The sequence below is a fragment of the Syngnathus acus genome, chromosome 11 (genome assembly GCF_901709675.1).
Source record: "Syngnathus acus chromosome 11, fSynAcu1.2, whole genome shotgun sequence".
NCBI classification, from domain to species: Eukaryota; Metazoa; Chordata; class Actinopteri; order Syngnathiformes; family Syngnathidae; genus Syngnathus; species Syngnathus acus.
Genome location: NC_051096.1, coordinates 3058219 through 3079734, shown reverse-complemented (window position 1 = coordinate 3079734; position 21516 = coordinate 3058219). Strand labels below are relative to the sequence as shown.

The 21516-nt window shown below is 47.1% G+C and overlaps 3 protein-coding genes and 2 long non-coding RNA genes across 32 annotated transcripts in view; 2 read left to right on the top strand and 3 right to left on the bottom strand.

Moving 5' to 3' along the window:
* macf1a (microtubule actin crosslinking factor 1a) overlaps positions 1 to 19259 on the bottom strand; it is a 65655-nt gene extending 46396 nt beyond the window's left edge. For 11 of the 25 annotated variants that reach the window (XM_037263628.1, XM_037263638.1, XM_037263634.1 and 8 more), the window contains exons 1-7: positions 18961 to 19258; positions 17313 to 17551; positions 2521 to 2582; positions 983 to 1072; positions 634 to 759; positions 188 to 265; positions 6 to 98 (exon numbers count right to left, since the gene is read on the bottom strand). In XM_037263628.1, the coding sequence (XP_037119523.1) occupies positions 6 to 98; positions 188 to 265; positions 634 to 759; positions 983 to 1072; positions 2521 to 2582; positions 17313 to 17538 (675 nt within the window). In that variant the 5' untranslated portion in view covers positions 17539 to 17551; positions 18961 to 19258. Of the gene's footprint in view, positions 1 to 5; positions 99 to 187; positions 266 to 633; positions 760 to 982; positions 1073 to 2520; positions 2583 to 3228; positions 3567 to 5190; positions 5422 to 9419; positions 9745 to 15193; positions 15902 to 17312; positions 17555 to 18960 lie in introns of those variants that run through there. The other 14 variants (XM_037263640.1, XM_037263652.1, XM_037263651.1 and 11 more) reach the window with 9 other exon arrangements.
* Positions 1 to 21516, bottom strand: part of LOC119130302 (H-2 class I histocompatibility antigen, alpha chain-like) — a 346995-nt gene that overhangs the window by 170729 nt on the left and 154750 nt on the right. The window lies entirely within an intron of this gene.
* The window catches only part of LOC119130478, a 340541-nt gene that overhangs the window by 167966 nt on the left and 151059 nt on the right, over positions 1 to 21516 (top strand). The window lies entirely within an intron of this gene.
* Positions 1 to 21516, top strand: part of LOC119130460 — a 180183-nt gene that overhangs the window by 134357 nt on the left and 24310 nt on the right. The window lies entirely within an intron of this gene.
* ndufs5 (NADH:ubiquinone oxidoreductase subunit S5) lies at positions 20221 to 21400 on the bottom strand. 3 transcript variants are annotated; one of them, XM_037264287.1, is made up of 3 exons: positions 21304 to 21400; positions 20517 to 20736; positions 20221 to 20424 (listed from the first exon to the last, which is right to left on the bottom strand). In XM_037264287.1, the coding sequence occupies exons 2-3, from the start codon at positions 20730 to 20732 to the stop codon at positions 20317 to 20319; spliced, it is 324 nt and encodes a 107-aa protein (XP_037120182.1). In that variant the 5' UTR covers positions 20733 to 20736; positions 21304 to 21400; the 3' UTR covers positions 20221 to 20316. The 3 variants fall into 3 exon arrangements, with proteins under 3 accessions (XP_037120182.1, XP_037120183.1, XP_037120184.1); XM_037264288.1 differs by having other exon boundaries at positions 20517 to 20756; positions 21304 to 21363; XM_037264289.1 differs by having other exon boundaries at positions 21329 to 21357.

Genomic DNA, 21516 nt, shown 5'->3' with positions numbered 1-21516 from the left:
CAGACCTGGAAGTGGAGGATGATGGTCCAGATGAGACCCAGTGTGAGTTTGGGGTTCCCGTCGGTGATGTCATCATTTCGGATGTTGACAAGTTTGACCTGGAAGCAGGAGAGCGGCCGTCATTAAAAAAAAAAAAAAGAAAAAGAAAAAAACCGCTTAAAGACGCGAGGAGGAGAAGACAACGTACTTGTCTTTGCTTTAGGAAGTCCAGAGCTATTTGGACATTCTGCAGCCGATGGAATCTCATGCGGCCCTTCTCTCTGGGCTGGAACACACACACGGACAAGAATAATGAGGAGACGAAATAACTGAACTGTTGTAGCGTGCAAAAAAAAATACAAAATAAATCAGAATTCGATTGCCGGTGCACGTGTAAAGACATGCGGACTGCAAAAAAGGGATTAGAAGGTGACAAAAAGGGAATTTCACACAAGATTAGTGAAAACTTTCCAGATCCAGCTTGAATATTATTTCATTACCGTACTTCACTTTGTGCTTTAAAATGTTGAATTATGTGAAGCACATCAAATCTATAAGTTTTATTTCCTTGAGGCATTCCTTTGTGCTGTTATCCACACTCATGCAGCCCCATAGCGCCACCTAGAGGTCGGCAGGGGGCAATCGGGCACCTACTCCCTGAGCTCCTCCTTCCTCCTCCTCATTATCATCATCATCATCACCGTCCTCCACCACGAGCAGGATGAGAGGAGGCGCACGCGAGGGGCACGCCCTTTTCAGGAAGGGGGTGCTTCTGGGTTGCTATGGTAACGGTGGAGGGAGGGAGGGATGAAAAGAAAAGGAGGCCATGAAGATGGGTGAAGGAACAATTGATTGGGACGCAGATGGCGGTTCTGACGTCAGCATCGTCTTGACAGCGGGGAGGTGTGACAAGGAGAGTCACCTGACCGCGTACGAGAGCTTGAGGCAGCGCGAGAGTCGGAGAGCGTGAGAGTGAATGGGAAGAGAACGAGTTGAGCCCTACCAGGGTGACGCCAGAGAGAACCTCCAGCAAGGAGATGAGGTTGTGTCCATCTCTCAGGTCCTCGTAGAGGTCGCTGATATGTTTCCTCACCTGCGGGATCGAGAGCACAGCAATGGTGAGGACGTTGGAAATCCCAACCCATCTATTCTTAAGACTCGATTTAATTGGCAAAGTCCCAAAGGCACCTCTGCCAACGCATATGAGGGGCGGTCGAGGACGGTCGGCATGGCGACGAGAAGCTGGCGAGAGCAGTGGAAGCACGTCGTGGAAAATACAAACAAGGATGAGAGTCGAGGACGCGTCCGTCTGTGTTGCTACGACTTTTCTGCCTGGCTAAAGTTCAGTGGCACTTCACCAAATTGGAGGGATGCTGCAGTGCCACATATCACCACAAGAGGGAGAGGGGCCTGCCCATTCCACACAACCATATGAACTTGTAAATCAGGGCGATTTAACTGGGTTGTTGATAACAAGGTGAAAGGAATTTTATAGTGAGCTTGTTACTGGAACATTCGCTGGAGCTAACAAGAGCTGGGCGACTTTTAAGACGTGTCACTGACATTCTAACGGATGCAACCACCTCTTTGTGCAAATGTGACTTGCTTGCCTCTGGGCACTTTTATTAGTTCCGATTAGCTTTGAAGCTGTTCTACTGAAACACAACTTCCTTATCTACTGCATTGGGGTGTGTGTGCACACACCAGCAAAAATAGCTGTGAGTGTGTACACTACACACACATGCACCTGTGCGTGCAGATGAAATATTAAACTCAAGGTTTGCAATGTACTGAGCAAACTGGCGAGGATGATGTCACTCAAAAATAAGCTCAAAAGGCAAATGGTCAGTAGCTTATAAACACCACTAGGGGGCGTGTTTGTATTTACATTGGTGCTAGTCCAGAATTAGCAATTTTTAAATATATTTTTATATATTTTTTAATGCATGGTATCCCAGCACTCAGCCCAAATGCTGTTTAGTGATCCGTGACCTACATTTGCATACTGGCCGGTATCGAGTTTCATGTGCCAGCGGTGGCTGTCAGCGCAGTTGCCTCACAGTTACGAGGTTGTACTGACGTTTCTGTCCTCAGTCGTTTGACACATTCCATTCCTGGCGACCGCCGTTTGTGCGCAGATTACAAAGCCGCCCGGTGCACTTCACAGCTGCGACACAAACGGCTACCGGCTGTCGGTAACATCGAATCCGAAGAAAAGGACCCGTACGGTGACGATTGGTTTTAATCATGTGTTTTATCAAATAAGAAAAATGGCACGCTATAAAATTGAAATCAGCAAAATATAAATTCATTGCTTCATCAAATTGTAATGTAAAGAATTGAACGTTGTTTTCGCTTCAATTCAATGCGCATTGTGCTGCTCCTTCCCATGTGAGCCACTAGGGGGCAGTGTAACAGACAAATAGATATAACCTAGCAACCGATTTTCTTGACACCACTGCACTACTTTGTGTTTCAAGAGCACAATATTCACCGGCAATGCGTGAATAGTGAACGACAAATGTGTAGGAATGACGGTACCTTGATGAGATGCTTGTTGACCCACTTTGTGAACGTCTTCTTCTGAACTCTGTCGCGCTCGTCTGCAGGGAATCGAGAAAGAGGAGCGTTACCGATGTCGCCCGAAAAACACTCACTTTCATTATGATCGTGCTGGATTTCCCCTCACACACACAACCTTTCCAGTAAATCGGCAGAGATTGGGAAGAGCCTTCATTGTGGCTAACGGACAACAATTGTTTTTGTTCACACACTTGAGTGGCACTTTGTAGTGTTTGTGCTGCAAAGTGGCAAAAGGTCATGACCACAACATGAGGTCCATTAGCGACCGCTAATAAATCAATCAGCTTTAAAGCCGGGAGGATGTTGAATGAAGCAGGTTAAATATCTCAAATGTATAGAAGTCAAGCAGGAAGGCAGAGCCATCTTATTTCAACAGGCACTTGCGACATAGTTTCACGACACTGCAACACGCCTTGCTTCCCAAACCTGCTGTCCGGGTGCCTCAGCTGAGAGCAAATATGCTTTCCGCCACTTTTATGTCTCACTCACACACACTAAGTGGATGAATGTATCATACGAGATGAATGTGTGTGTGTGCTGCATCGTGGTTTGGAGGTAACTGTCACACATTGGCACTCATTGGGGATACAATGGGCGAGTCTTGTTGACATGCACACACAAACCTCTGTCAAACACACTTTGGTTCTCACACACACACACACTGACCTGCACAGCACATGCGCGAGTACAGGTGGGCGTTGAGGCAAGACTCGTTCCTGTAATCAGGCCACATAGTCTCCAAAAGAGTGTCCACGAGACGTGCTAATCCTTAGCCGCCGCCCACTAAGTCCCAATCAGCCGTCCTCTCCCGCCATATCACCTCGGCTGGCCGGTTGCTCGCTCGCTTCTGCACTCTCCACACGTGTTGTGTCGGGATGCCTCGTCTCCCTAAGCCCCGCCTCTTAGCTCGATGACTTCACATCCCCCGCCTTGTGCAGAGATCAGCTGGCCGAGGCTCGACGGGGCACTTCCTCATCTTCTCGCCTCACTCTGCCATGCTAACCAAGTTCTATTTTTACACCGGCTGCCACCCTTTTGAGTCTCTTGCGCTTTTAGGCTCGTTTCCATCATCAGGCAGCCTTCAAGGCCAGTCAGCCAAGTCTGTAATTGTTCCTGATTTTAGTAGCCTGCATCCAATCGCAATCCTTACAACGCAGAAGCTCCGCCTCCCTTGCCTCCTGCCAGGAGAAAAATTTTGCTGTGTCATGTTAGGAGCCAAGCGGGAGAGAGGCGGCAGCAAAGAGGATGCTGAGTCAAATTCTTCAAAGTCCACTTAAGAAAAAGAGAAAGTGACATCAAATGACGGCTCTCGTGTGCAGAAGTATCAAAGCCTTTTTCCTCCTCTGAGGGACTCCCATCTTTTTCTTTCCGGCTTCCGGTCTGGCATCAACTTGACATGAAGCAGACTCACACCAGAGCAACTCAGATTAGTGCTACTCTCGCTCTAATCTCCCTCGCTCACCCTTCCTTCTCTTGGCGTTGTGGCATCCTCTCCTTTTCAGTTTCACTCTGTTTATTTGTAAGTCTTTAATCCCACATGGACCTGAAGAGCAAGCCACCCACATACTGTCCATACCACTAAGCAGCAGCCTACAATTAGCTTGTCAACAGATGAGCGTGCAGCGTACCGCCCTCGTGTGGCCATTTGAAAGAAACATTTTAGATTTTTTTCACAAGATTATATTCTAATGGATTTATGAACTCACAGGACGTTACATCACGGAAAACCAAATTATTTAAATTGCTCTCACGAGTCACTTGTGTTCCTCCTAGCGCTCAAGGACCATAACATTAGGTACACTTGTAGCATAAAAGGTAAAGCAAGCAAAATACGACGCCCTCGGTCAGCGCAGAGAGCTCAGCATTTGTTTCCCTTCTCATGCCAAAGTAGCGAGTTACTATTCGAGCCAACCGCATTGCAAGCAGATCAAATCAGTCGCGTGTCTTGCGCAAAAGCAACAAATCCTAAATGGGCTTAAGATGCTAAGCCTGCAATGTGACCCGAGCTCGAAGTTCAGCCGAATTGCTAGATGCGGGTGACAACATAAACAAATCAAAGGTTACATGAGGAATTTGGTATTAAACGAACAAGACAAAGAAAACACTTGGGGCCCCAAGATACAGCCCTGAGGGACACCGGTATTAAATCAGGATTAAAAAAATCTGAATGAAACCTTATTATTTTTGTAATGGCAGACTATTTTTGATCATCCAGCAAGTTAAGTGTGGGGAGGAAAAAAAAACACACACAAGTGGCTTCCTGGCAGCTCACGGTGCAAACAGCCAACAGTTTGAACAAAGCGTCTGATAAAGCATGGCCCCACTTTAAGATCCAAATATGGACTCGGAGCACGAGCAAATACTCGTACGCGGGTTGTTTCACGGTAACTGGAGAAACAACTGCCTTTAAAATAGAACTGGGCCCAGAGCGCTAATGCTACATGCTAAAACCTGACAAGGCAACAGGTGTCTATTTCTGAAAGGCCAAAAAGGTAATAGGATGCTACCTGGAACAGAAAAGCTAACGGGATGCTAACAGAAATAAAAAAAGTGGGTGGAGCGTCAACAGGAAGTGTCTCATATCTAATATGACAAGATCTACTTCCTTCCTGTTCGGGCAGTTATTACCTTCTTCAAGCATATGTGGCGCGAGGAGACGCTGACGATGACGGCGACGCCGGCGGTAGAACCAAAAGCCGGCTACGGTGAGGAAATGCACCGTCACCACTAAGATGGGCGCTATGATGGTCGGGTCACACAGGAAGTCCATACTCCCCCACCCCTCAAAAAAAGACGCCTGGTTAGGATCCAAAGGAAGACGAAAGCATCTCATGGGATCACAAACACAAAACGAGCCAGCTTAACAAGTGCACAGGGCTTCTTTCCATGGAAATGCCCTCGCTCAACCTCTCTCTCTCTCTCTAAACCTCACTCACTCCCCACAGTGGATTCCAGTTCCTCCAATCACATTGTAGGAGAGCATTTGGACGAATGAAACTGGAAAGTAGGAAGCCTCAAACTTCACTGATATACGCAAAACAGCTGACTGAATCAACGGGCTGCGGTAACGTGAAATAATTTAAATATGCAAGTCGTGTGTGTATATGCAAAAAAATATAACCCATAAAGAGAGTGACAGGAAGGGGGAAGCGGGACTGTGTGTTTGTGTTTTGGTGTTTGCCGGCGTTGCCACGAGCAGAGTGACGCTGTGATATTTTTGATCTTGATATTTTTACCGTTTGGACATCAGCTGACACCTGACTTCTTTTTTTTCAAACTTTGATGGACTTGGTGAGGGTCTGTGCTAGGAATTACACTGACTAAACGCTAGCGAGAGCAAATAACTACATGAACAAAGGAATGCATGAAGAGTAGTAATAAGACAAGCATATAAATAGTGAGGCGAGACCACAAGTGTGGTTGCACCACTGCTCACCACAAGGGGGCAGGAGAGACCACGGAAACCAAGTCACACCGGGAACTACTAACTTTGCTATCCTTCACATTTTCTGCAGCAGTGGTGGTCTACAACTACAGTACAAACCGCAATAACAAACATATTGGTCCTCTCAAACGTGAGCACTTTTATTTTTTTTATGAAATTATTCTCCAATTTATTGTTACATCCACCACATTACAGCTGATAGACATTTTTGCGTTGCAAAACTACTGCACATTTGAGTCTCTCATATCCCGACTGCAGTTTTTATCGCCCTCCACCCCACCCCCCTTCCAAATTGTCCAAGTCAGCGTCCTTCGCAGACAGCGCAGCAAGGTCACGCCAACACAATAACTGAGATGCGGCACACACACACACACACAAACTCAAAATGACAGCTCTGTGTCAGGAGGAAACTTGATGAGCAGGGTGAGGGGAAAGGGCTGACATATCAATTTAACACACTAAAATAAATCAGCAAAATATTACAACGGTCTACATAAAGTCAACAAGCTGACAACTGCTTTTTGCAGAGGATAAAGAATATATGCGCGTGATCGTTGTTACTTTCAAGTGACTGTTTAAATATCAGTTGCTGTTATAATTAGGGAGGGGGGGGAGCAAAGTAAGACCACACGGAGAATCCTGAATGGAGACGGAGGGTGGGAAAGGAGGGAGGCGACCACGGAAAGTAAAGATTTATGACCTCGTGAGAAAAGACAAGTTTCATTCAAAGTTTTCTCCGGGAAGCAGAGAGTGGGTTGATGTATTTGTATTTGAGAAGGAAAGAATTTATCATGATGATCTGATATTTCGTAATGCTCAACTGCCTAAACAGGCTGCGGCAGTAGACCGCCTCAACGGGCTGCAGAATATTTTAACTTTAAATAAAGCCAGGTTTGGTACCGTTTAAAAGTAGAAAGTGGGTTTAAACAGGTGCAGAGTGGCGAATTCTTGCCAAGGGCACATTTGTCCCAGCCAGAAAATGTTCCCGGGGGGCCGTGAGAGCGGCAAAGAGAAAGAGGAAGAGAAACGACGAGCGGAGAAGGTCAGCGATGGGAAAAGGCCAAATGAAGGGGATGAAGGGGAAGCACAATGAAAGGGTCTGAAGGGGCCAAGAATGTGAAGAGTGTACACAAATACACGGGAATTGAACACAACGCCGCAGCAAACGGGCCCTCCATTTTAACCCCGGCTGTTGTCGTTGCCATGGACGCGCATCTATTAAGATCCCGTCCCGTTTTCTGGTCTTTTATTGCGCCACTTGACCCTGCCCCCCCGACACGGCAGTTAATTACGGCGCTGTCAGGGAAGGCCGTGACGTCAAGTCACGTGACCACACAAACTGAGGCATGGCAATGCCGACTAGTTAAAGTGTCTTGTTAAAAGAATCAGGAAGCCACGCCGACTAAACGGGTTGGTTTTAGGTGTCAAGTTCAAGAGTGTTTGTTTATGTCTGTACGAGGTTCCACATGCTTGACGAGCTTCTTTCAGAGTGTGCGGCACGGGGAGTTTCTGTTTCAAGAGAATGTTCTCACGTTGGCGGAGTTATATACATCAAAGTGCCGCGTCGGGCTGCGAGGGGCGCCATAGGTTCTGTAATTGGTGCTAATGTGACAAAATGAGTTGGTACCGCCCACAAGTGTCACGGCGCTGATAAGCAGGAAAGCATAAACACGCTTATCACGGCACACACGTCTGCTGCGCGGCTACTGCGAACATGCTAGCAAGTTACTGTAGCATCTTCAATAACTTAATTTGAAACCCATTTTTTTGGAATCTTAACTTTCCAGTCGCTTCAAAACGCCAACCCTGCCATGAAAGCATCCAGCAACCAGTGGAAAATGAAAAATTGGGGGTGGAACAACAAACTCTACCTCAGGCAGAGTCAGATGATGAGCAGGAAATTGTAGCTATGCCATTTAGACTCTGGTGGGTATTTTACATGACGTTGCTATGACGACCACCAGCGGCTCAACAAAACATTTTACTGCTGCTAAAATCAGTGAGCATGTGATGGTCTGCCCATCCACAGCTCAGCGTTAGCTAGAAAATTGGGGTTAGCTTTGCCTTGTCAGATATATGCTGCATGGAAAATCGAGTGGTGGCACGTGACTGCCTAAACAGGTTGCGGCCCTATTTTTCACTGATCCTGGCTCACAAACCTGACCCCTCATTTGAAACTCTAAATGCTCAAACGGAGCTAGCTCCAGTTATCAGCAATGAAAGAGCATTTACATAACCTGATCAACCAGCTTTCTAAAGTCCAGTCACTAAGCAATGCTAACAGTCACGCTGCGCCTGCCTCCCATCATCACAACCGGGCGAAAACACGGTCAAGCGTGGTTAGCGTAATCGCATCAGACTGTTAGCAAACAAGACGTAGTGTATAATACGCAGGGGCTGGGGTTCTTTTTCCCTTTCTTCTTTTTCACAATTCAAACACTGAAGCTCGCAATCCCTCTTAATCCAATTGGATCTGGCTTTGAAGCCGCGTGACTGCCGTTTGCTAGAAAACAAACTCATGACACGACTGCGACAATACCGTTAATGTTAGCTTAACCGCAGAAGTCCAAGAAGGTCCTCATACGACTTGCCTTGAGCCGCTGTACAAAATGCTTCTTGTGTCATAAATTAAGTTACTTGTAAATAAGTTACAAATCTGTACATACTTAACTTAAGACAGAATAGTTTCAAAAGAATGCTTAAAGGGGCCGTGGTACATTTTTTAGCATGTCTCATGTTAGCAAAGTGTCAATTATATGCTTAAAACAGAGTCATGTCAAGTGACTGCCTAAAACAGCTGCAACGCAAGCAGACACTGGAAGCTACGCGCGTTTAGCTGCTGCTGCGCTAATAGCATCACCCGACACTGGAAACCCATCCTGTGCTCGTCTTTTGTCAAAAAACGTGCGGGCGGGATCCGGTGTCAACCATCACAAAGCAGACGGCTAACATAAACGATTAGCGGCGGCCGCTAACTAACCCCGAGCTGCTCAAGGAGAGGGTCAACTTTTTGTGCCCAAGGGCTTTTATTTATTCAAAAGAGAACAGATGGGCCAGCTCTTACGTATAAATGAGCCTAAAAGCATAATTCCCAAAGTCACTTTGGACTTAGTGTCAATATTTTCTTCTTTATGTGTGTGTACGTCTTTCAAGTCTAACCCAAACAATCAAAGCTCGCAATCAGTTGCGAAACTCAACCCAGAATGGAGCGAGTGACATTTTGCCGAGCTCCTGAAGAGCAGGTATGACATATCTTTTTCCTGCCCAACCCTCAGCTGACACTGATTCACCCCATCGCCTTGCTGAGCAGCTCCGTTTCCTCATTTCACCGCACATAACCTCCACAAAAGTTAAACTGAAACCAAAAATAAACATGTCGAGACGCGGCTGGGAAAGAAAGCGGTCTATCTACCTCGTTTGTCCTCCAAGTCCTGGAGGAACTGTCTGTACGCCGCCGCCGCGCTCATCCCTCCTCCCCCGCCGGGCCAGTCAAAGGCGACCGGTGGGTTGAGGTGAGCGAGGAGAAGGAGAAGAAGGAGGGGGGACGCCCGAGATCCACATTGTCAAAGGGAAGACGTCTGCAATAATCCGTCTGTCTCGCCAACTATCAGCTGAGTGTTTGTCTCCATTCAAGTGTGTGTTGCTCTAAGCCGGATAGAGGAACTGGACTTTGAGCAGCCTGATGATGTCATCGCCACAGACGCATGTATATCTCGCCGAGCGTTGTAGCAGACTGACAATCTACGTGTGTGTGTGTCAGAGCTTAGGAAGTGTCACATTCTTGTGACGGCACACGCCCACTTTTGTTTTGGGGAATGCATTACGACACAATGGATTGTTAATTGATTATTCAGGAGGGTTTTATTTTTCTTCAATGGCTCCGCCGGGCGATTAATAATTAACCCCAATACTGTACAGGTCAATCGCAAAGCTCATGGGTCACTTCTTTAGGTACACAAGCGAACCACAGTGAATAAAAAAGAGCAGGATGGTGACAAATTTGAAAAGTACTTTGTATTTGTACATATACGGAGTATTTTTTCTTTCATACACTGACGTTACCACATTCTACCCCCCCCCCCACTAATTGAAAGGCGCACCCTTACGTCTAAACTGACAAAACTTCAAGAGCTGCTTTGACACATCTTGGCTTAAAAGCTTTCCTCAGTTCTCACACACAAGGACCTTGTTCGCAAAACACACACACCAGGGCCAGTAGCATGACTGGTCGCCACGGCAACAGCACGGGAGCTGACTAAGGGTCAGTAAAGTGACCCCGAGGTGTGGAGTCTACAAGCAAAACACTGCCCGGGGAGAAGTTGAGGGAAGACGGCAAATGATGTGATGTGTCCGTGCAAAGAAGGTCAAAGGTGTTTGTTTACCTTTGGTGAACAGCAGACACACACAAAAATCGGATTTGTCGTCTTTTGCACACGTCAACTTGAGTTGCGATGGAATGTCGCCACCATCACTTAATATGTTCGCAAACTATCTCAAGCATGTTTACGCGACTGTCATCGCGATCCATCACATGACACTTGTGTCGTATCGGCGTTTCAAGGCACAAAGACCCGCTTGAGAGAAATGCGTCCACGCCCTGCAACGCCCGTCGCACACATTTCATGCGTGGGCTCGTTTTGGGAGACCCCCTGACACACCCCGGCGCAGCAGCTGACAGGGAACAAGTGGCAGAGGTCCGAAAGGCTCTTTTACCGGATGTGGTCAAAAAGGAGTTGCAGTACCAGCGGAGCACTGTAGGGGTCAGTATTGCAATTGGAAAAATTTTATTTCATGACATGGCAGTGAAGCAGTAAAAAATTTCATTTCAACCCACAACTTTATATTTAGACTGCCGGCATCTATTTTGTGATTAAATTCAATACATTTAATAAATAAATGTGTTTTGCTTTTTCACACGAGTGGCCTGCACATTAAAACTTTTGCCAAGGCCGACCGACAGGTGCACTAAAAGAAGGCCAACTGGACGTGGCATTCAAGATGGAGTCCAGAGAATTTTTTTTCCAGGGTGGGGCAGAAGTGGACAGTTGTGCCTTCTTAACACCTGTCTCAAAGCCCCTAAAGAGCCGACGCCGGGTCTGCGACTTGAACCAGGACCGCTGCATGAGCTTTGAATTCCAGAACTTAAGCTGATCCAGCATGGTACATTTTTGCTTCAGCGGGGGGGCTAGCGGGGAAAAAAGACGGGACGCGGGCGGAAGTGCGGCAAGCGAGACAAGTCGCGACAAAAAGCATGAGAAAAGCAGATGAAGAGTGACAAGGGGGGGGGGGGGGGGTAAAGGTTCGGGCGGGATAAAGATTTCATTCATCGGGCTGGGACAAATGCCGCCACTCTGTGCCCTCCTCCGTTGTGGCTTTGTTGACCTCACTCCACTTTGCTATTGATGTCAACAAATAAACATCATTTCGATATCGTTGGTAGAATGTTAAACTTGCAATTGAAACCATTTATTTTGTTCCGCTAACTACTTGCACTGCTTCCGTTTAGCTTGATGGCTTTGCCTCAAGACGACGGTCATGTGAGAAGATCCGCCGAGCTATTCACAAATGTCCCCGAGCGGGAATCAGCTGAATCATTCGCAGCTGTTTTGCGGCGTGACCATCCGAGAGCTTATGTGGAAGTGTCCCATTACTTTTGTCTCCCGATGACAACGCGACATCCCACGGGAAGTCCAAAAAAGCGGGTCGAAGCGGGGAAACTCAAATAAAAGCATTAAATAAAACGGAAAAATTCTACTGGACGAATAAACAAGCGCTCGGGAGTCACATGAGTGACAAAAAAATTTGAAAAATGATCTGGACAGTCTGAGCTTCTACGTGTTAACACATCGAGCAGAACCGCCCGTCTGAACATTTGGGCCTTGTGAGGAGCGGATGCAGAACTGTCTGGGGAGAGCAGTTGGATCTGCCCACACATATTTTTTTTTAGACACAAAGCCTGAATTATTTAACTCTACGGACTTTTAGGTCGGAGCCAACATTGCAGGTTGAAATTGGATCGGCGCCGTCGAGCAGAAAGAGTGGACGCTGTCGCTTTAAGACGTGCAGACCTCCGCTCCTTCCGCCATCATTGTGTTATTTCAGGAATGTTCTACACACACACGCGCACACACAGAAGTCAGTAAAAAGCAAGAGTGAAAGTGTTTCAGTGCGTCGACATAAAACTTTCACGCAGCAACACCGCAAAGCTCCTCCCACTTTTTGGCTCTTTCACGCAGCGACGCGACATCATGTACATATTATTAAACGTGATTTGATTAAAAACAAAAAAGTTGGCGGACATCCTGATCCGTGCAGCCCCTCGCCCAGCCAGTCCTCCCTCTTCCCCCTCCCCCATGGTTTCAGACCACTTTACACCTTTAAGACCCGCACCACCAGGACCATACAACCCCCCGTTGGAATGCTATTGAGCGATTACATGCTCAGATAAAAAAAAAAATAGAGGGATGAAGCAAAGAACGGCAACTACAGACGGGGTTGGCGGCAGGCCGGGATTAGCGGCGAAAAAGGAGGTGGCGGTGGATGGGTGGGTGACAGAAGGGACCTGCTGCTGGTGTAGGGGGGGCTTGAAGGGGACCCTGCCCCCCTCACCCGGCTTTTGAGCTCTACTTCCTGGTAAATGGGAGGCTGACGTTTCAATAAAAACACACGCTAGTATTTAGCATCGGAGATAATTAGAGTCAATATGGCCACATTGTTACACATATTTTTTCATATTTTGGAGTTAAGTGGTGGGCGCTTATTAAATAGTCCTTTGGCAGATGGCACACACACACACACACACACACACACATATGATGTGTGGCTATTAGCGAGGGGGAGGTGTCGAGCCCGTTCGACGGCCGCCATCGATCTGTCGCATCCACAGGGGGCGCCACTGTCATCGATTCATCTCTGTGTCCGAATGCTAACATGCTAAATTTGTTTGGCCTCTTATTTGCCCACCTAATTAAGGCACCCGAGGTAAAGGAAGCAAATTCAAAGCCTTGACGGAGGTAAGAATGAGTTTAAAACACCCACATCCAATTTTCCCGACGCAATCAATGATAGCTTCAAGTAGGCTAACGAAATACGCGGGGGAACGAGCGAGGAGACGGTATGAATAATTCAGTCGGGTCCGACTGCAGCGTTCGTGGCTCGAGTCACACGTTGCACGCTGGATGCCTGCAGGATGATAATTATAGAGCATCTCAATTAGGAGCAAAGCCTGTTAAGAGTAGGAGCTCCAGCTTAACAACGACCCAATAATGACGGACCGAGCCCAGCAGGGGAAACGACGAGCCACGGCGAGTGCTTGTGCGCCTCGCTATGGCAACGAACAAAATGGACCAAAGATGGTTTGCCGGTTCAGTCAAAATGGCAATGCGTGCATATCTACCATCCTGACATCTACTTGACCTACTTTCTTCTTCACGCATGCCCGAGCATCCAAACATTCACTTTATCTTTTTCCCCCCGGTATCCAGTCAACCAGGAAGTGGACGGAACAAAAGAAACGTGCGCTGCGATACACGTCGACAACTTGACAAATACAAAAATACACATACGATTCAAGTTGGACAGTCATCATGAATGCAGGCCCTGTGCAGCACAGCACCACACACACACAATAATGGGCCAACACACACATTCACACAGAGCGGCAAATATTTGCGACTGGCAGGCTGCGGCCCTCGCGACCAATCATCAGACGTGACGCGCACAATGCGCCTCGTTGATCGTGTTACAGCAGCACACAGTCAGCAGGGCGCTTGTTATGCAAGAAGGTCTTTGAGTGACTTTCACCTCCACTTGGACGAGCGATCAAAAAGTGAACCCAGACTGCAATGGGGAGCTAATGTGGAAACATATTTTACGTCGGCTTTCCTGTCAAAGAGATGACGCCGGAGCTTCCACACACACACATACATCATCTTTAAGGGAAAAGATCAATTCTAAAATGTCTTAGTGAATAGGGGTCAACAAATAAAATCACGTGACTGCCTGCTTTTCCACTGATTCAGTCGAGTGTTTGACTCATGTCCCACCCGGTGTTTTTCCACCAGTGACCCCGACTGGAGACATCCTGGCATTGTTGTGTGTCGGCAGCGCATGCACACAAACACACACACACACAGTGAATGATTTAAGACGTATCCCGTGTCCCCCCTCTGGTTTCGCCCCAGCCGTTCCACATACCCGACGAGCCAAGTACACATTTGTCCTGACAGACAAACAGCTGACAACACACATGCACAGGGACAAGTTTGGGGATGAGTGCGCAAGTTCAAGTCCAAAGAGGCGAGGAAGCAGACAGGTAATCACCAAATTAACAGTGTCATCGGGATTTTGGAGGATTTTGTCCCAAAAGTCATTCAAATTCGCAGGAAAGTCGCAATTTTAGGATTGCTCCTCCTGCTCCCCCAAAAAGTCTTTCTTTACCTCAAAACAAGTTTTGCAGGGTGCTAAAAAAGCAATCTAAATGTCAAAGAAGCTCGTGCACACACACACACACGCACACACATATATATATGCTCTTGAAACCGGGGGAGTTGCATTTCATTAGCATAATCAATAATTAAGAGAGCCAGCTCCATTTCATCCCACAAGAGTCAGGCCTACTGGTTGTCTATTTGAGCATTCATTTTCAAAGTGTCACGGGGGTTTACAAGGGGTGGAGAGGGATAGCGAGGGTGGTCCCGACATAGATTCTCTGGACGTCCGTTTACCCTGGCGTGCATGGCAGCGGCGTTGATATTTACAGTCCAAACACAAGGTGACGGATGGTGGCCGGAGTGGGAGGGAAGACTCGGTAAAAATGCTTCCGATCCAAAAGTACACAAGTGATTAGAAAAGAAAGAAAAGGGCAGCCAAAACAGGGCAGATGGAACTGGAACTTGTTCATCCAAAGATATGCGCACACAACTACTGACTTGATCGTTTTCACTGTCATTTGGTTTAAATGTTTCAATTTCTTAACTATGATATTTTGCTAAATAGGAACTAAATGAGAGACAGCCCTCACTCAGAAGAATAATCTGAGAAAAAATTAAGTATTCAAAACAATTATCATCCCTATGCAAATCAGCAACATATAAAATATTAACATCCTGCAAAACGACAACAAATGGAAATATAGTCCACTTTAGCGTCAGAATTGGTGCCCAAAAACTCCTGCCAAATTGTTACCTTTATATCGTTCCAGGACATCTTCGTAGGCTTGGGCGAACTGCTTCTCCTGGGAGTGGTTGGACGGCAGCAGGCCCGGTATGAATCCGGCCATGGTGCTTTGAGGGTCGGACTACCGCAGTGGCCCCCGCACCACCGGCTTGCTGACTGGCTGTCCTATTCACGGCCGGGATAGCTGCATTCGTCCCGGTAAATTCCAGTCAAATTGTTCACAATAAAAATTTCAGGAGGTGGAAAATGTCCAATGGAGGTTACATAAACGTTATCTATCCATCATTAGCGTGCTGGTTGGTGCACGCTGACACGCTCACAGCTCGGCGTGTCCCTCCGTGGAGTCCCTCCTTAAATATATCACCATTCACCGGCGACAGCTGTTGAATGGACGGAGCTCCAGCCCACACGTCCCAGACACGGTCAATAACCGACAGCTCTTTCTAACCCGGTGAGGTTGTGGCGGGGGTGGGGTGGGGGGAGTCGGTCCAAACGGTATCCGGATCCGGGCTTCCTCTCCCCGGTGGCGTACGTCAGCGAGCCGCCCTAGTGCTTCCCGGAGCTTCTTCCCAGCTTCAACCAAGACCCCAATCTCGGAATTCTATATCCGCTTTTGAGTGCGTTCTTCGGCTGTGTGCTGCGACTCAGCTCGGATAGCAGTCGCTGTCTTGCATCCCTCTCTGCCGGCCACGTCAAGAAGAGCCGACGCCGCCGCAGGAATCTCAAAACCCGGCGGCCAATTGTGACTACTAGCACGCCAAGCTAACTCGCTGGCAATGAAGGATTCCGAAGAAAAGTGGAGCTCTAGCGCCCCCTGCGAGGCCAACAGTGGTATTACATGATCATGAGAGACTCGGCAAGGATAGATTGAGGGATAGATGATGTATATAAATAATTTGGAAATATTTTACGACATTTGGAGCGATCGTGGGGTTGCTCTGTGCGGAGGTTTCTCATTTCCGACTGTCACCGAAGGCAACACCAACCTCCAAATTGATTTGAGGGTATATACCGCCATCTAACGGCCAAAAGATGGAACAGACGACTGAATCCATATGCATGCGGCTATATTTGACTTGGTGACCTATTTGTTATGCTGTAGCCTCCTATGGCTTTCCGTTCTGTTCTTTAAACCATCAGCGGATAATCTCCATCAAGCAGCTTCGACAGTGAACGGCTCACAGATTATGTTATTAATCTAAAAGGGATTAACGTAAAGATTCATACAATATGCATTGTGGTCGCCATGAAGCGAGACACGTCAGTGTTGTCTACTATGCCAGAGATGCGGAAAAAATATATTCACACAAACCACAAACTGTTGGACAACAATAGGCAACCAAATCTTGCATTCTCAACCACATTTTTCCCCTCATTTAACCTCCACCAAGGTCTTTCTCAAGGCTCTTATCCAAACTTTCCCTCCTTTCAAGGTTCACTTCATCAGTCTTTCTCTTCAACTTTGCCTTGAAAAAGTCATTAACTCCTCCAAGGTCCTCCTTTGCTACTCATTCACTTTTTTCCGCCCTCTTTCATTGCCCGTTGTCACCCACGTCCTCCCCCGCCACCATTGCTTTCATCACCATAACGACAACGGGGTGAAGGAGCAGGGGGGGGGACACTGTCACCATGGCAACAGGGGACGAGAGAGGCTGCCTGTTGAGAAAGCAATGCTGCAGGCGGGACGAAGGACAACTAAATGACAGGCCAGCGTCGACGTGCGGGGGTCCTGCTTATTGCGGTGCCTCCGTGTAAATATCGGAGCTGCCAATCACGTGGCCCGCTAAAGGCTTTTCCCGGTCCGCATTCCAGCCTTTGTCCTAGCGGGAATCAGGGTCAGCGCAAAGGCGTCCAAATCGCCGATGATACGACCAGACGCAAATAGGGAGACACAATGGGGCTTCGAGCCTGAGTGAGCCGGACAATCCAGACATGTTTGGGCCATTCGTCAGAATAATTCTGCATCATGGTCGTGTTCACAAGAGTCTACATTGAGAACCCCGTGCAAATATATAGAAGTTGTCTTAACCTTCAGGCCTTATTCTATTTTACAGTTTTGAAAATTGTAAACGTCACATAATGTCAATCGATGACATCAGCATAAATGCAACAGAAGCAATCTCCTTACCTGCCACGCGGACCACCGCCCTCTCCGCAGGGTCCAACACCGAGTCCTGGCTCCTGCGCTTGCGCCGCTCGTGCTTGGAGAGATTCCAGGGTAGCGTATCCCCCGGCGCGCCCGAGTGAAGCGAAGAGGGGCACGGCGAAAGGGAGCCGCCCGAGCGCTCGCTGCGGAAAGACGGCTCGCTCACGCACGAGCGCTCGCTGAGGGTGTCGTCGTCCGATGACTCCATTGGAGCGTCGGGCCTACCGGGGGAGGAAATGATCAAAAAGTTATTCCATTTTGAAATATGCTTGTCACATAAAACATGAAGCGCTGTACAGTAAATACACTCCATTTACTGTATCTAATAAATTATCCAGTGTGTGCTGAGGCGCCATGCTCACATCTGCTCATCAATTGAGTAAGAAATCAATGACAATGAATAGCCAGTGAAATTGGATCTCGCCAAGTCAATGAAAGAGCTTCTTAAAGTGCTGTCACGGTCACTTTGACATCCACTCGTCTCTTCAGCGTCAGATTGCTAATATGCTAATCGGATGAAAGGATAGCCGCAATAAATATGCTAACACATGCTAATGTTTAGCATTTTTTTAAACAATTCTGGTGCTTCCAAGGAGACTTTAAATGTGGTCTTTGTGTACATGGTGAACTTGTAGACTAAACATGGACGACTTTGGAGAACACATGGTTCGAGCGGCACTTCCTGAGGGACTGTCACCATGGCGACGATACAAGGAGGGTCACCAAGTTCGCCCGAATCTCTGCAGCTTTTGTCTATTTGCATTTTCTTTTGTTTACTTCTATTTCTGATGTGTGTTTAGGTCTATTGATGTTTTGGTGTTTCATTTTCCAAATTCCGTCGTTATTGTGTGTGAGCGCAAAAGTGAGTGAGTCAGCGTCAGGGTAAAAATAGCATCGCGGTCGGGAAACTTCATAAACCGAACCCTGTCATTAAAGTTATGCTGGATCCAGGTGACATCACTTCCTGTCTGCCTCTCACACATTTCCAACACATTCTACACTACGTAGCTTGGGGTGATGTTTTTTGTCTATTTGTGAGGGAAGATGGTGTTCAGTCCACCATTGAGCTTGTGTCTGACCATCTGCTACCACGCTGCAGGAGATGAGCATCTCTCAAGCAGTTGGAGGTGATGATGTCGCTCCATCTATGTGTCATGGCGCTCGGCGAGGACGCATTCCTGTCTCCCAAATGTGAATGTGTTTTGCATGAGTGGACAAGCAGCGAGGGAGAGATTGTCCGTGCATGACTGCAGGCTCTTTTGTCCACGCCGCCAATTGCATTTATCCGTTTGGGCTGGACATGTGGCTCACAAGCCAAGTGGTGGAATTGCTCTTTTCATCGAGTTAAGACCCATAATTTCATCAGACATGCAAACTGTCTGCGTGCAATGGCGAGGCTATGTGTGCACTTTTTTTTTTGCAAAATAACAGTCCTTGGGTTCGATTCCCATGACAGGCAGCATCGTTGTGACAGATGAAGCTGCAGTGCTGGTTGAAATCATCGACATGATGTTGCACAATAACAACCACTTTATCAACACGCTAGTAATGGCTACAGCCTTAATTGAATCAAAGATGTCCTTTCAATCCCTCTAAAGCCATTCAACGCGGTCGGAGTGAGCAACCTTACCTTCTGCGGACAGCGGCGGTTCTGCTAGCCGGGCTCCGAGTGTGGAAGGCCCGGTGCGGCTGCCGACGCTGTTCCCTCCTCCGCCTCCGCCTCCAGATGGATGAAGAAGAAAGTCTTCCGTTTCTCAGCCGGGCCGGACGTGCTCAGCAGAAGAATAAAAAGAGCGAAAGTGGTGATGGTGCTAATGGTCCACTGACCTCCTCCTCCCGAGCTCCCTCGCCCGGTCACACGCACGCAGTCTGGTTCCGTTGGGAGGTTAACCCATGACTGGCAGCGGTCGGGACGCGGCTGCTTTTCGAGGGCTGCTGGCGGACATTTCGTCTCCGGGGTTTGTGGGCTGGGGCTGGGGTGGCCTGGTGGGGGGCTCCTCCTGCCTCGTCATCGTGCGTGGCCCAGTCCGCGTGCACGCAGACGACGCTCGCTCACGCCTTGCACGCTCGGTGTCTTTCACGCGAATCTTTTGGAAAGGATGTCTGACAGACGTGAAATGCCTTTTTCATACTACTCAAAACGCTCACGCACTCAACAGCCATGCTTGGATTGATTGAAATCTCGAAGACTGAAAAACAACGGAGGGTTTGCACTTTTCAGAATAATCCCAAACCCCTCGGCGGGGAAGTGAAGTTGAGCAGGATTAAATGCGGTTTTAATTAAACCTCAGCTAAATTCTATCCTCAGCTTTGATTGCTGCTGATGCTGTCCGACGATTACTTGTGGGCTAACTATTTTTGTCATTTTTAAATTCACAACAGAACATTGGTTTGAAATTAAAGGTTAGCTGATGCAATAGTGACATCTAGTGGGCAGTCATTTTTACACATATTCGAACTCATTTAACGCAACATTAAATAATCAGGACAACAAACTGACTAAGTTAATTAAGTTAACAGTCACTAGTAAGTTGTCCTCTTCCATTCCTGTTAACGTAAACAATTTTAATTCCATACGATGTCTGTCAAATGATGAAAAAAATCGTTATTTGCGTGCTTGTAGCGCCCTCCTGTGGCGCTTCTTAGAATAATTGAAATGTGACGAACTTTCTATTAAAATATTGTCTCATTTCATAAAAAAAAATGCACATTTGTGCTATTAATTTAGTAGTAATTAAGGTAAGAACAATATTTGAAAATTGTTGATAACTATTATTTATGAAAGAATTACATTGGTCATTTTTTTCCCCCCCCCCTTTAACGAACAAGACTGATTTCAAACATCTCTCTGTTGTCATGCTCCAGAAACATTCAAGGACAGAAAAGGAAGTAAATAAAGCAACGAATTATTTTTTATTAACTAAGAGGGGAAGATTTTTACTGTACACAATGACAATTGAGGTGCGGGCAAGCAGTGGCCCGGCGTTCAAGGATTAGACTGGGCGGCCTGGCCCGTGTGGTGAGTGGGTGGCGTGTACGTGCCCTCCTTCACCATCTTGTCGCGCTGCTGGCGGATGGCGTACAAACGCTGGTGCTGCAACAAGAAAACAAGATGGAGTCTAAAAAGAGTGGTTCTTTGTTTTGCTTGTAGAAAAAGCACAATGTCAACACGGACACATTGCCTACCATCTTCTGCCTGTGCATGCACTCATAGAAGTCTTCAAACTCCACTCGGCATTCTTGCTTGGCGCGGGTCTGTCCGATGCCGTGAGAACACTCGACCCACTCCTTCTCGAAGGCGTGGCAGCGTGCCGCCCGCCGGTTGGGCTGCGGCCCACTCTGCAGCAGCAGCCAGCGGTCCACATCCACGCCAAGGCGTGACTGCAAATCCACGAACGGCATTGTGCTGAAGAACAAAATGGCCCACTGTAAGGTTAAATACATGTTTTGACTAACTGACTAATTTCCCAAGACAGAATAAAGATGCAAGTCCCTGCTGGTGGGAAATAACATTCCTGGTTTGGTCCCAAGAAATAATAAAAGATATTGGCAACACTTTGTTTTAGCTACATTTTAAATCAATTTTGCCTAAATTAATTTTGCCTACATAATAACAACGACTCAAGAACAAGACGGTAATGCTAATTTGATCTTTACAAATGCACAACTTTAAGTCATTATCTGGAAAAAGAGTAGCAAAGAATAAGGTCCAATAGTCATGAAATTATCAATTACAAGAACTTTATGCACAGAAATAGTAATGATAGTTTCAAACATGTCTTATAATGTCGGCTAGTAAGTCTGTTAGCACGCCAGCTAGCCAAACAGTCGCAATGACATATCGCGCTAATAGGGACTCGAGTCAATGTTGAACGTTAGCAACAAGTAATGTTGAACTTCAAGTCTCATTACAATCAAAAACACATGTTTGACTTTAAAACAATGAGATAAAAACGGAATTAATTCATATTACGGTGTTTTGTAGGTGTCGAGTTCACCTTCCTCCCGATGTAGCGTTTAGCTTTGCGACTGTCAAAGACACACTGCCGTAAAGCGGTAATATATGTCACGCTCAGCCCACAAATCCTCGCTACTGCCGTCTAGCGGACGGAAAGTCTTACTACAACAACAAAACAGAATAATGTTATATGAATAATAATCATAATGTAAACGTGTGACTGTGCTT

Bases quoted from the DNA above. Each gene is read 5' to 3' on its own strand.
- ndufs5 (XM_037264287.1), bottom strand. From the start codon at position 20,732: ATGCCGTTCGTGGATTTGCAGTCACGCCTTGGCGTGGATGTGGACCGC. The intron at 20,425-20,516 runs GTAGGCAATGTG...TTCTTGTTGCAG, and splicing joins GCATGCACAGGCAGAAGATG to CACCAGCGTTTGTACGCCAT.